The 12,017-nt window shown below is 41.0% G+C and overlaps 1 protein-coding gene across 2 annotated transcripts in view; it reads left to right on the plus strand.

Annotated features, from left to right (window-relative positions):
- The first annotated feature begins 588 nt into the window (after positions 1 to 588).
- The window catches only part of L3MBTL3 (L3MBTL histone methyl-lysine binding protein 3), a 125,761-nt gene continuing 114,332 nt past the window's right edge, over positions 589 to 12,017 (plus strand). The window contains exon 1 of one of the 2 annotated variants that reach the window (XM_060239233.1): positions 589 to 701. In XM_060239233.1, coding sequence (XP_060095216.1) covers positions 613 to 701 — 89 coding nt within the window. In that variant the 5' untranslated portion in view covers positions 589 to 612. The remainder of the gene's footprint in view (positions 702 to 12,017) is intronic. The other variant, XM_060239245.1, reaches the window with a different exon arrangement.

Consider the following 12,017-nt stretch of genomic DNA (forward strand, 5'->3'; position numbering starts at 1 on the left):
CACTGTTGTCTCCTCCTCACACTTATCCTCAGAATATTGTGAGGTAGCTTATGTTGACAGAGAATGCCTTGCTGAAGCTTATTTAGTGAACGCCTGAATGAGGATTTGAATCCAGGTCTCCATACTCTTCTAGTTTGAAACAACCACTGCACCACAGGGTCTAATAGATACATACTTACCTTAGAGACCATTCTTCCTTACTACTAACCTCCCTCCCCCCCCCCTTATACTTTTCTAACCTCCTGATATTGACAGACTGCACTGATTTGAGTTTCCTGGGAGAAAATGATAACAACAACTCTGATTCTACTGCCTCTTGAAAGAAAAGTAATTTTTCTTTTTGTAAAAAAGGAGCCTAAAAATAGACATTTCAGCACCGCTGCTGGTTGCCTTTTATTATTCTTTCAGCATTGCTATTAAATCAGCAGAGATACTGATGCACCTTGAAGATGCTGCTCTTGTGGCTGTATAGGGGCTGGAGGGAGGCATCCGCGATTATTGCCGCTGCCTTTCCCAGAGAGGCACAGCAGCGAAGGGAGGAAGAACAGCCACCCGGGCGGCTGCTGCAGCGGCAGCAGTTTCCCCTTTCCCCAGCCCTGACTCTACGGGCGCATGCTCACTTGTGCCCGCAGCCCTGGACCATATTTGTCAGGACTACTCGAGAGACGGAGAAAAAAAATAAAGAGAGAGAATTTGGGGGGGTAAGGAAGCGGCTGGTTCCGATCTAATTGTTAACCCATTAGGAGAACTGCAATGCAAAATGCTGAGGGTGGCTTGGATTTTCTCTGGTCGCTGAGGATGAAAGTTAGAGAGACAGATAAAGGGAAGCAAGCGCACCTCCTCTCCCTCCCTTATGAAATGGATCGGGAGGGGGGGGGAAGGGAAAAAAAGGGGGGGAGACAGAGAAGAGGGATCAGATCCATCCCGACCTTTAGCACAGGGGATGGAACTTAATGTGTGGGGAAAGTGGGCAAATGCCTCTGAAGTGGCCGACGAGTGGGTGGGTCACTGGGGACCTTTCCTAAATCATAAGTGAGTGCGAGTGAAAAAGGAACAAAAGAGAGAGCGAGAGAGAGGTGCCTTTGCATTCCCCCCTCCCTTCCCAAACATGCGACGAGTATTTGGGAGACCGGCGGCGGCGGCGGCGGCGGCGGCGGCGGCGGCGGGGGGGGGGGAGGGAAATGAGGGGAACATTTCACAGTCAAGGCGCGGGTGGGGGGGGGGGGCGGATTTTGCAGACTGCCGACCCGCCTAGAGAGCTTGCGACCGAATTCTTGACACTTCTGAGAAGGGCTATTGGGAGGGGTGATGTCTAATTCCAGCAGGGCGGGGGGAACCACAGTAAGGGTTTGGGGCGGTGGGAGAAGGCGGCGTAAGGACCACCCCGCAGTCCTTTTTGTGTGTTTCGCAAGCTGCCTCAGGAGTGGGGGAATAAAGGTTGGAAGCGCGCCGGGAAGGCAGGGAGAAAGGACTTTTCCCATCCCGATTCGGCTGCAGCGGGATATACCGGTTGAATGTGCGGCGTGTGTTGTGTCCCCTCCCGCAAAAGGCCTATTCAGCTCCGCGCGCAGCAGCCGCCGCGAGTCCTGGAGGGTTTTTCTTTCTTTCTTTCCCACCCTGTCTCCCTTGTGCGGCTTCTGGACTTTGTGGTGTGCGTGCGCGCGTGGCGGTGTGCGTGTTTCTTATGTGTAGCTATATAGAAATATAATACCGAGCTCCCCAGTTCCGCCATTTTGGGCAAACTTTGCACACGCACGCACACACCACACGCGCAGAGACGCTCCTGGCAGCAGTAGTGGTGGCGGGGAGCGCTCGATTCCCGTGGATTTCCCTAAATGAAAACGTGTGGGGTGGGGATTGGGGCTGTCTTCCGGGGAGGAGAGCGGGGCTGAAACAGCAGCCCCCTCCCAAGGAGAGTCGCGGCGATGTGTGTGTGTGTGTGTGTGTGTGTGAGAAAAAGGGACATGTTTACAGCTCTGATGAAGATGCTTCGTCTGAATTCTGCTGCTAACCGCACAGAGGTGCCCCTAAATGCTAGGCGAGCTTTGCAACTTTGCTGCCCGCTCATATCCTTGCGCTTCCTGGAGCCCGTGCAAATAAAAAGCCGTAGTGACACACTTGTTCATAGGGGAGCTTGGGAGGCGTTCATTCTAAAGCTTCGCAGGAATGAGTGTGCGAGAACCTGAAGAAAGGCCTGCTGGGCGGTGTGCGTGGGGAGGGTGGGGGGTAGAAAATAACCGAAATGTGGGGTGGGGACTCTGCTGAAGCCCCCTCCCCTTTATTCACACACGCAGAAAGAGGAAGTATGCCGGAAAAAGTTTGACGGGAGCGAGCCTTTCTCGAAAGGCACCCCCTCAGAAGTGTCTGCTTAGGGAGTGAAGGGAAGCTGGGCTTAGGAGACCTTCAGGGAGACGGCTCCCTCCCTCTATATGTAGGTATCAAAAAACAAGGTGGGTAATTATTTTCTCGGAGAGGAGGGCTCTGACTATTGGAGCGGCATCTATACGAATCAAGAAAAAAAAAATTACCTAGAACCGTTTCTTGTGGAAGACGGGGATGGGGGGGGGGGGAGCACGAAGGCTTTTCGGAAGGTGGGGAGTGCGGGAGGAGAAGGGCGAAAAACGTCTTGTGTTCATTTCAGGCAACCTCCCCTTCCCGGATTCCCCTGCAGGCTCCAGAAGAAAAACGGGACCCGTTTAACAAACAAGAGCCTTTCATTATGCAACTTCCTCAGTTACGGTTTCTCTGTCTCTCTCACGCACACACCTTTTGCCTCGTGTATAATAGTCTCGTCCTCTGCTGGGGCATTTCCCTCCAGAGAAAGTGGAGACGACGGTGAGGTTGTTTACAGATACACACCCTTTGAAAAGCTGATTCACTAAACTTGCAGTTTCTAACGTGAAAGAAGAGACAAAGTAAATGATTGGGAGATAAACTTCATTGCAGCCTCTGAGGCACAACTCAGATTTGGTAGCTTTGCTGATGTTTGATCGGGGCCCCTAGTAAAAAGTTGAAGGCAAAGGGGACCCTCGTGGCTCTTTTTCAAATTTCAGCGCACGGGTTTTTTGGGGGGCGGGGTGCTGATATGGATCTTGAGTGAGAACAATATTTCTCTAGAAAAGTTTAAAGTACAGCAAAAAAAAAAACCTCTCTCCAAAACTGGCCAACGAGGGACCCCTACTGGTGGATTAGAGGTATCTGTCTAGAAAGGAAAATTCAGATTGGGCCTAAAGACAGGGGTTAGAGGTTTGTTGGAATTTCCTTTCAATTGATATGCTGGTTATTCTCTTTTAAAAAGTTATATTTTTAAAATATATACTTATATACAAATATGCCTTGATTTTATTTATTTATTTTACTACCAGCCTTACCTTTTTGATAACTATAATCTTTTTAGTGAATTTATCGGATGAAATTTATGAGGTTTATTGTATGATCAAATTGTTTCTAATTGTTCGCTCAACAGTTATAAATATTAAAACATATTTACCTGTTGTAGACAGCTGTGGATATGTTTTTATTTATCCCCATCCAGTTTCTTCATGTTATTGCAGAATAGCATTAATTGGCTGCTTTCCTTTTTATTTCTGCTTTGTGTGCTGATTCAGGACAATTTACATAGTATTTGGTTTCCACTGAAGAGTTTTCTTTTAATTTATATTTTGCAAACATATGTTGCTCTTTACTAAACTCTTATGAAGAAGATTACGCTAGTTGCACATCACATTTACTTTAAAATGAGTACTCATAAGAGTAAGATTTACACACTCAAATACATAAAATGCATTGATTTTTTTAAAAAAATTTGTGGGGGAAATGGGAGTTGGGAGGCTTTTCTTGCATAAGCATTTTTTCGTAAAACAGTTAACAACTTGGTCCTGGAATAATTTGAGAGCAAGTCCACAGCTTTTAACAATAAATAAAAATGTATCAGATGTAGAAACTTAACATTAGAATGTTTATGAGAACAGTTGGTTTTATGCCCCACTTTTCTCTACCCCAAGGAGTCTCAGGGGGCAGTCACACTACAGGCTTCACCACACCTCTTATTTCTCTGGAACTATTTGTTCTGGAGAAATGCGATCTCACTCACCCCCCTAATTCCACATCACCCCATGGTTGAGTGATTGGGCTGTTGCTGTGCAGTCACCACGGAGAGGGTGGGCAGGCAGCTTTCTTTTTTAAAAAGTATGCATGTGTGCATAACCACTTAGCCATTGGGCAAATATGTGGTTATGTGCACATTGCTAACAGTGAAAAAATGGCAGCCAAGGACTGTAAACCTCCCAAATGGCTCAAATGCGCTACACAATGATCAGATGTCAGAAGTGTGCAGTGAGACTGGCTCAGCCAAAAACACCGGACTTTATCCAGTGTCAGGAAAGTTGGAGGTGAGGCTGGGTGGCCGACAAGGGGGAACGGAGGACAGATGCAGATCTCTGGATGAGCACTTTAAATCCGTTGGGGAGAAGCAACAACAATGGATCAAAGTGTTCATCTGACCGCACCCTCAAAGTGGCTTACAAGTACATTCCTTTCCTCTTCCCACATCAGGCACCTTGTGAAGTAGTTGAGGCTGAGAGAGTTCAGAGAGAACTGTGACTGGCTCAGGGTCACCCACTCATAGAAACATGGAGTTGGAAGGGACTTCCAGGGTCATCTAGTCCAACCCCTGCATAATGCAGGAAACTCACAAACACCTCCCCCCTAAATTCACAGGATCTTCATTCCTGTCAGATGGCCATCTAGCCTCTGTTTAAAAACCTCCAAGGAAGGAGAGCCCACCACCTCCCGAGGAAGCCTGTTTCACTGAGGAATTGCTCTAACGGTCAGGAAGTTCTTCCTAATGTTCTTCCTTATCTTCCTAACTCTGCTTAATGTGGAGGAGTGGGGAATCAAACCTGGGTCTCTAGATTAGAGTCTGTCACGCTTCACTACTATATCATGCTGGCTTTTATGAGGGCTGTTGGTCTCTCTACCAAAGCAAATATTTCTGTGGTAAAGAAGAACTGAAGCTTGTATGATTGGGTCAAGATGTCTGTTAATCCTTTCCTATTGTTGAAACTGCAAAGGGCAGACGTGAGGGGAGTACAGGTAGTGAATTCTTGTCAGAGTACTTGAAGCTGTCCCGTAAGCATCCTTTTTTAAAAAAAAAAAAAACATCACATCTACAGAATGTCTATTTGGTTATCAAGTGGATCATTACTTTTTGCAGGTGTGAGAAGGGCGCGTCTCTGAACTGTGGTTTCCTCATTCTGTACCTCATTCCTCATCTGAAGAAGTGTGCATGCACACAAAAGCTTACATTCTGAATAAAACTGTTGGTCTTAAAGGTGAAATCGACTCCTGTTTTGTGGTTTGCTCAGGTAAATATAGAATAGCTGCTTTCTTGGAATCCTAAATGGAGATGTGATGGAATCAGAGGGTCTCTTCTTAAGAGAGATTTTGCACTAGATACATTTTTGTCTTGGAGATATGAAGTGCAGGCATACGCTTCAGATAGGGATTTTCCTTCAGACATACAGGGACCCTAAAGAATCCGATCCGATCTAAGGGAAAATTCATGCTTGAATTCATGTTTGAAGATTGGGTGTGTGCTTCATATAAAGTATGCTATGAGTTGCTTTGTAAATTAAATGAAGTACATTATATGTACTTCAAAACACTTTGGCTTGTCTGTAATTTTGAATATAGATAGTTGGAGGGAAAGAGGGGTCTTTCCCATCCCCTTCACCCCCCACAATTTTTTAGATGCTTTCAACAACCTCGATACATCAGTTTTTTCATTTATTATATCTGTCTTCTCAGAGTTTCTGATTAACTGGAAGTAAGAGTGTTTCTTCCATCTTCAGGAAAAGAAATATCTCCACATGGAGGATGTAATATGGGGGGGGGGGGATTCTCTTTTCTTTGTGTTTTATTGGATTAATCCTGCTTCATCTGAGCTGTTGAATGTGGTGGGAGTATTGATGTTCCCTGAGATGCTCTGTATCTTCGGTTACTTTCTATGGTCTACTGTTAAACAAATCAAATTAATGACATGAAATCAGTTTTTCCAACTCCTGTTGACATATTTGTTGGGAAGTTTAGGGCTGTTTTTAGTTTGTATTTATAGCAGAACTGCCATTTTAAAGTCAGCTTTATTTTATCACTTCTATTCTGAACTGTTCATTTGGAATTCTGCGAGTTCTTAAGAACAATGAATTGTTTGACTACAATGTAATGTTTATTATTCATGAAGGGTTTAGTCATTGAGTTTAATTGGGCTTTTCCTGTTGTATGTTGACAAAATAGTTTTCTGATCAATATAATGTATTTCCATTAACACTTCATCTGTTTTAACATTATAAGGACAGGTATTCATGTGAACAGAGACAGTGTTCCTGTAGTGATTAATCGAAAAGTGGAAGGAGCAAGCATGCAGTATTTCATTTAGCATTTCAAGTACAAAATAATCAGTTGAAGAGCAAATCTGTGAATAATGCAATAATTCAGGATATAAATATTTCCATATAATAATGTTCAAGTTAAAATAATTACTTGGAAGTATATTTTACTGGGGCTTACTTCCAAGTAAATGATGCATAGGATTGGGTATAATGGAATAACGGAATTGAATTGACTGCCAAATGAGTCTGGAAAAGCAGTATAGGAAACTAGGTGGAGAATGAGAACTGATAGAGCTGTAGTTGGGGGTCAAATTTCGTTCCTCAATAGCTGCTCTTAGTTTGGTATAAACTGTTTGCAGGACTGTGATAGAGGCTGACTGGTTGTCAGAAAAATTGTGGAAAGCTTGGACCTGTTGTTTGAGGTTCTCTCTAGTTTACAATGTTTCTGTGTGATTCCATGCTAAGCTAGTCTGCATTAAAATGCTGTGTAATAAATGGTAGGGCAGTAGAGACCTGTGTTCAGATTTTTCTTCAAATGGAACAAAAATGTGTAGGTGATGATAATGTGTTGATTTCTGATTGCAATCATTTTGTGTACCACATCTGTCCTTGGGTTTGTTTGTTTTGATTCTTTTCAAGAGATGTGAACTAGGAAAGCAGGCATTGAAGGGGTTTGGCTGATAATATTGTCTGTACATCCCCAGCAGTGTACCTTGGTTAACTGCCACAGGCTTGAGGCATGAGGCTGCAGTGGGGAAAAAGGAAACATGAATTACATTTGGGAGTAGACCCATCATACTGTATTGGAATCAAATGTGTTTTAGGCACTGAGGGCCATAACTGCACCAAAATGAAGTAGAGCAACCTGTAATGTAAAAATATGTGGGCTGAAAGAATGTACATTGTTAATTACAAGTTTCTCACCTATCCACACATGGGCCACAAATGTAAATCCAACTAAATTCAGTGGAACTTAATCCTAAGAAATGTTAACAGGATTACAGTTAGCTTTCAGAGACCTTTGAATACTAGCTAGATTTTGTTGTTGTTTTACATAGTTTTTAAAAGCTATATAAACACAGTATATCTAATTAAGTATCCACATGATTATTGCATTTAACCAGATAACATTACCTCCAAAGCACATTCAACCAAATCAAAACTGTAACTACCCTTTGACAGTTGATAAGTAGTAGAATTTTCTTGAATATTTGACTGGAAGATGTATATATAATACTAGAGGGGATATTTTGCCTTTTGTATTGCAGTTTTAGATGGCTGTTTGTTTTACTTTTCTGAACTAATTTGAATCCTGCTTTGCAGGAGAAAAGCAGGATACTGTTGAGCCAGACACACACTGGGGTAGGACCACGGCTGTTATGTGTGCCGTGAACTCCAGCGTCATGTCTAGAATAGCAGGTTTGGAATGGAAATTAAACTAAAAGTCTGAGAGATCTCATGACTTCTTCAAAGTCAGTGAGGAAATCTGTTAAGTGGTAGATAATCAATACACTAACAATCTCCAGTGTAACTTGTGTGTCTAGTACCATATGCATACTCAATATGTACCATATTCAGAACAGAAAATTTGGAAAGGAACATGTGATCTTTATGGAGAACAATGTACTCCCGTCCACTCCCCCTACATTTTTGGTATTGATAATATATTGGTCCAGTGTTTACTGTATGTATAATTTATACTTGATGCTATATGCAATATCTCAATGGATGTGATGTGATACTCACTACCTCTTTGTTTCTATCTGCATTTTATTAATGATGTTTTTAATTTGTAGTTACTGTGCTCTTTGCAATAAATAGATGTTCACTGCTTTTACACATGCTGAATAATACACTTTCAGTCCACTTTCAATGCACTTTGCAACTGGAGTTTACTGTGTGAAATGGAAAAATCCACTTTCAAATGATTGCTAAGGTACATTAAAGGCACATTATTCAATAGCATGTGTGAAAATGTTTTAACTCCTCGGACTTCTAGGTTTCTGTCTTGATCCTTAGGTTGGGTCTAGAGATGTAAGATTTCTGGAAATTTTGACGCTCGGAAAAAACCCCAGTTTTTTCCCGGTTTTTTTTTTTAAACGGAAATTTTTGGAGAAAAAAATGCTACATTAGCACTTTTTTCTTTTCCAGATCAAAAGTCATTCTGTTACTTTAGGAACATAAAATATGACTATGGACAATTTTATTTGGCATGAAATCACAACTAGCATATTAAAAATATAGTGTATCCAAACAATTATTACAAATAGAATTTACTTTTTAAATAATATTTATTTGTAATTGTAACAAATGGAGCAACAATCTCCTGAACTGTTTACTAGTATATGTGGAACAGACAAAAAACCTCCACAAAACAATTTTTTAAAAATCCAGAAGTAACAGCTATTCATATTTCCTCTCACTAGTATTAAATAAAAATAAAAAACTCATTCTCATAAAAATAATTGAAGAGGGGGGAAGTGTATAGAAGGGAGTGTAGGACTGAGTTTCAACGAATGGGCATGACCTAGGACTTGCTTGTCCTCAGTGCACAGAAATTAGAACAATCTGATACCATACATATTTTTTAGAAATGATTTGAAAAATATTTGAACACCTTGTTTTAAAATATTTTATTCATAATATTAAAATAAAACATTCCATAATCATTTTTCCCTTTCCTTTCCTTTTTTTCATTTTTTTTGGAAAATAAAAAAGGCTTCAGGAAAAAAAATGGAAAAAAAAACCATTTTTTTCCAAATTTTTCTGGGGTTTTTTCAGACCTTCACATCTCTAGTTGGGTTGCCCTCCTTGCTGTTTCCTAACCTTATAAGGTTTCCTGACTTGACAGCAAAAAATAAAGTTGGGTTCAAGTAACTAGGTCTCTGTTGTATGCAGCAAGCTGACATCAGGTTTAAACTATGGATTATAGCTGTACAACAATGTATTTGGCATTAAAATTGCCAATAAGTTTTTATAGGTAGCTGAAATGCCTTTCCAAGTGTTGGAGCTGAGCCCAAGACCAAAAGATCTAGTCATATTATGTTACTTCCCTGTTGTCAAATTTCCTGCCCAAATTTACATCACCAGTTTGACATTACATGCTAGTTTGAGTTCTGTCAGAGCTACAGCCAAGTGAGGAAAGCTCATAGAATATGTTCCACATCTCTCCAAGACAACTAGATTGACAATAGAGCTAAATACGTTAACTATCCTTTCCTTTGCTCATAATGTTTATTGCTGATCCATGAAAATATCACATAATATCACATGATCCATAAAATCATAATGTTTATTGCTGATCCATGAAAATATCACATACAGCTAGATTGACAAAACGTTAACTATCCTTTCCTTTGCTCATAAGAAAAGTAACCATTTCATCACTTCTTTCTCCCTCCCTGTGGCTGAAATCAGGTTGATTGATATAGCTAAGTTGTCCGCTCTCATTGGGTGAATGCCATATAAGCAGTTGATTTATAAATGGCAAGCAAGAAATAATGAAGGGATTGGAAAATAAATTTGCACCAACACTCTCTGGGACAGTCCACAGCCAGGGATCCACTGCCCTACACATGTCACAGAAACAAAAGTAGGTGTTTCTAATAAGTAATCTAACAAAGTTCTGTATATTTCCACTGGGTCCCCAATTGGGGAGACCTGCCTTTGATCTAGGGCTAGCAATTCTCCCATTCTCAGTGATTGTCCTTAATCAGAGGCCAGGTGGAGCCAGCAAATCTCTTCAGGAAAAGAATACAGTGCCAGGGCTTTTTTTGAGCAGGAACGCAGTTCTGGCTGGCTTGGTACCAGCAGGTGTGGCCTAATATGCAAACAAGTTCCTGCTGGGCTTATTCTACCAAAAAAACCCTTGTACAAAACAATGGTGATATCAGGTGTTGTGGCCTATTATGCAAATGAGTTTTTGCTGGGCTTTTTCTACCCCGCCCCCCTGCACAGCCCTATCACAAATGTAGCCATTCACTTAGCTGCTGATAGAGAGAGGGGAAGGGGGATTCAGGTCTTGGCCCCCTTTTTGTTGCTGGAGTGAAAATGTATGATGACATCAAATCCATATTGTTGTACTATTTCAGCAGATCCAGATCAGGTTGAGATTAATCATGTCTCTGCATTGATTTGCCTAGAATACCAAACCTCCCCCACCACCACCACCCGAATCTCTTATTGGACATGTTGTAGGCCTTGTCTTCTGTATTTCACAGATAGAGTATTTCATTTGAGTGTATGTTTTACTCCTATCTCTGGAGGTGCATTACATTAACTGTTGCCTCACAGATTATATATCAGTTACAGGTTTTAACTCTAATATATGATGATGATAAAAGTTTTAAAGTGTATTTAAATAATTGAGGGTGATTATAGTTCACTTGATGTACGCTTTTTTACAAACTAACTTAAATATAAAAATATTCCTACTGACACATTTTTAGAAAGTAGATTAGTCATTTCAGCCTACATTAGTGATTTTGGTAAAGTGTCCTAGTCATACTTTAATTATTAAAATGTTATTTGATTGTATGAATTGAGACATACAAGGGCTCTCTATACACAATACTAGATGATTCAACGTGTAAACTGTTCTGTTAATATATGTGTGTGTGCGTGTGTGAATATGAAAGCTTTTATTGTTTGATATGTGTTGGCTGTTCAACTGTGGGTGTTTCTTGATGTAGTCACTATATGATAAATATGTACTAGTGAACTGACCCTAAGGCATGCCCAGCTTGTTATTACTTAACCCCTTGATTTCAGTAGGCTCTGAGACAGACTTTAGAACTTAGATTATATTTTAAAGTGTTCTAAACTTGATCCATCCATATTTACTCCAACTTCAGACAGACTGCAGTTTATGTGATATTTTCATGGATCAGCAATAAACATTTGAAAATGAGTAATTCTGGAAGCAGTCTATTAATAATTCATGGAATTCTTACTGCACTGGCTTATTAACAGGTATGGCATTTCATACAATAATTAAAGGGTGAAGTGCAGTCATACATGATCCATTGGCATGGATTTGGGTCAGTGTATGTAGTTAAATCACCACAGTTTTATAGTTCTTACTATTTTGTCATATTTGCTATTTATAGATTCTTCTTTTATCAGTTAGTTTCTCTTCTTACTACTTTTCCAAAGGTCTCACTCTTTGATCTGAATTCTTTGATCTCTTTTGCATTAAAGAAATACATTTCTATCTGACATGTTGGACTCTGAGAGAGGATACATATAAAAGCTAGTAAAGACTGTCATTTCTGTGACAATGGTTTGGATCCCATTATATATCAGCAGAAAGTGTTGATAGTCTCAAGAATTCCAGCTGTTCCCATCCAACAGCCATTTCTGATCCTGAGAAAATTTATGGCCAGGGTTATGGAACCCACAAAGAGTAATAGCCATATGCAGGTCTGGAGGCTGCAGTGAGGAAGGGAAAGGGTGGAATGGCTTCTTTTTGCCTCTTCTGTCAGCTCAGCTCAGAACACTCAAAAGGCAGCAGCGAGGATTTTTGCTTTCTTCTGCCATCCCTACTGCAGCCTCCTGACCCACATAACTATTACTCTGCTTAGGTTCTGTGACCCTGGGAATACAGTTTCCTGGGGTGAGGGGAGAACT

This window comes from Heteronotia binoei, chromosome 1, assembly GCF_032191835.1.
Source record: "Heteronotia binoei isolate CCM8104 ecotype False Entrance Well chromosome 1, APGP_CSIRO_Hbin_v1, whole genome shotgun sequence".
NCBI lineage: Eukaryota > Metazoa > Chordata > Lepidosauria > Squamata > Gekkonidae > Heteronotia > Heteronotia binoei.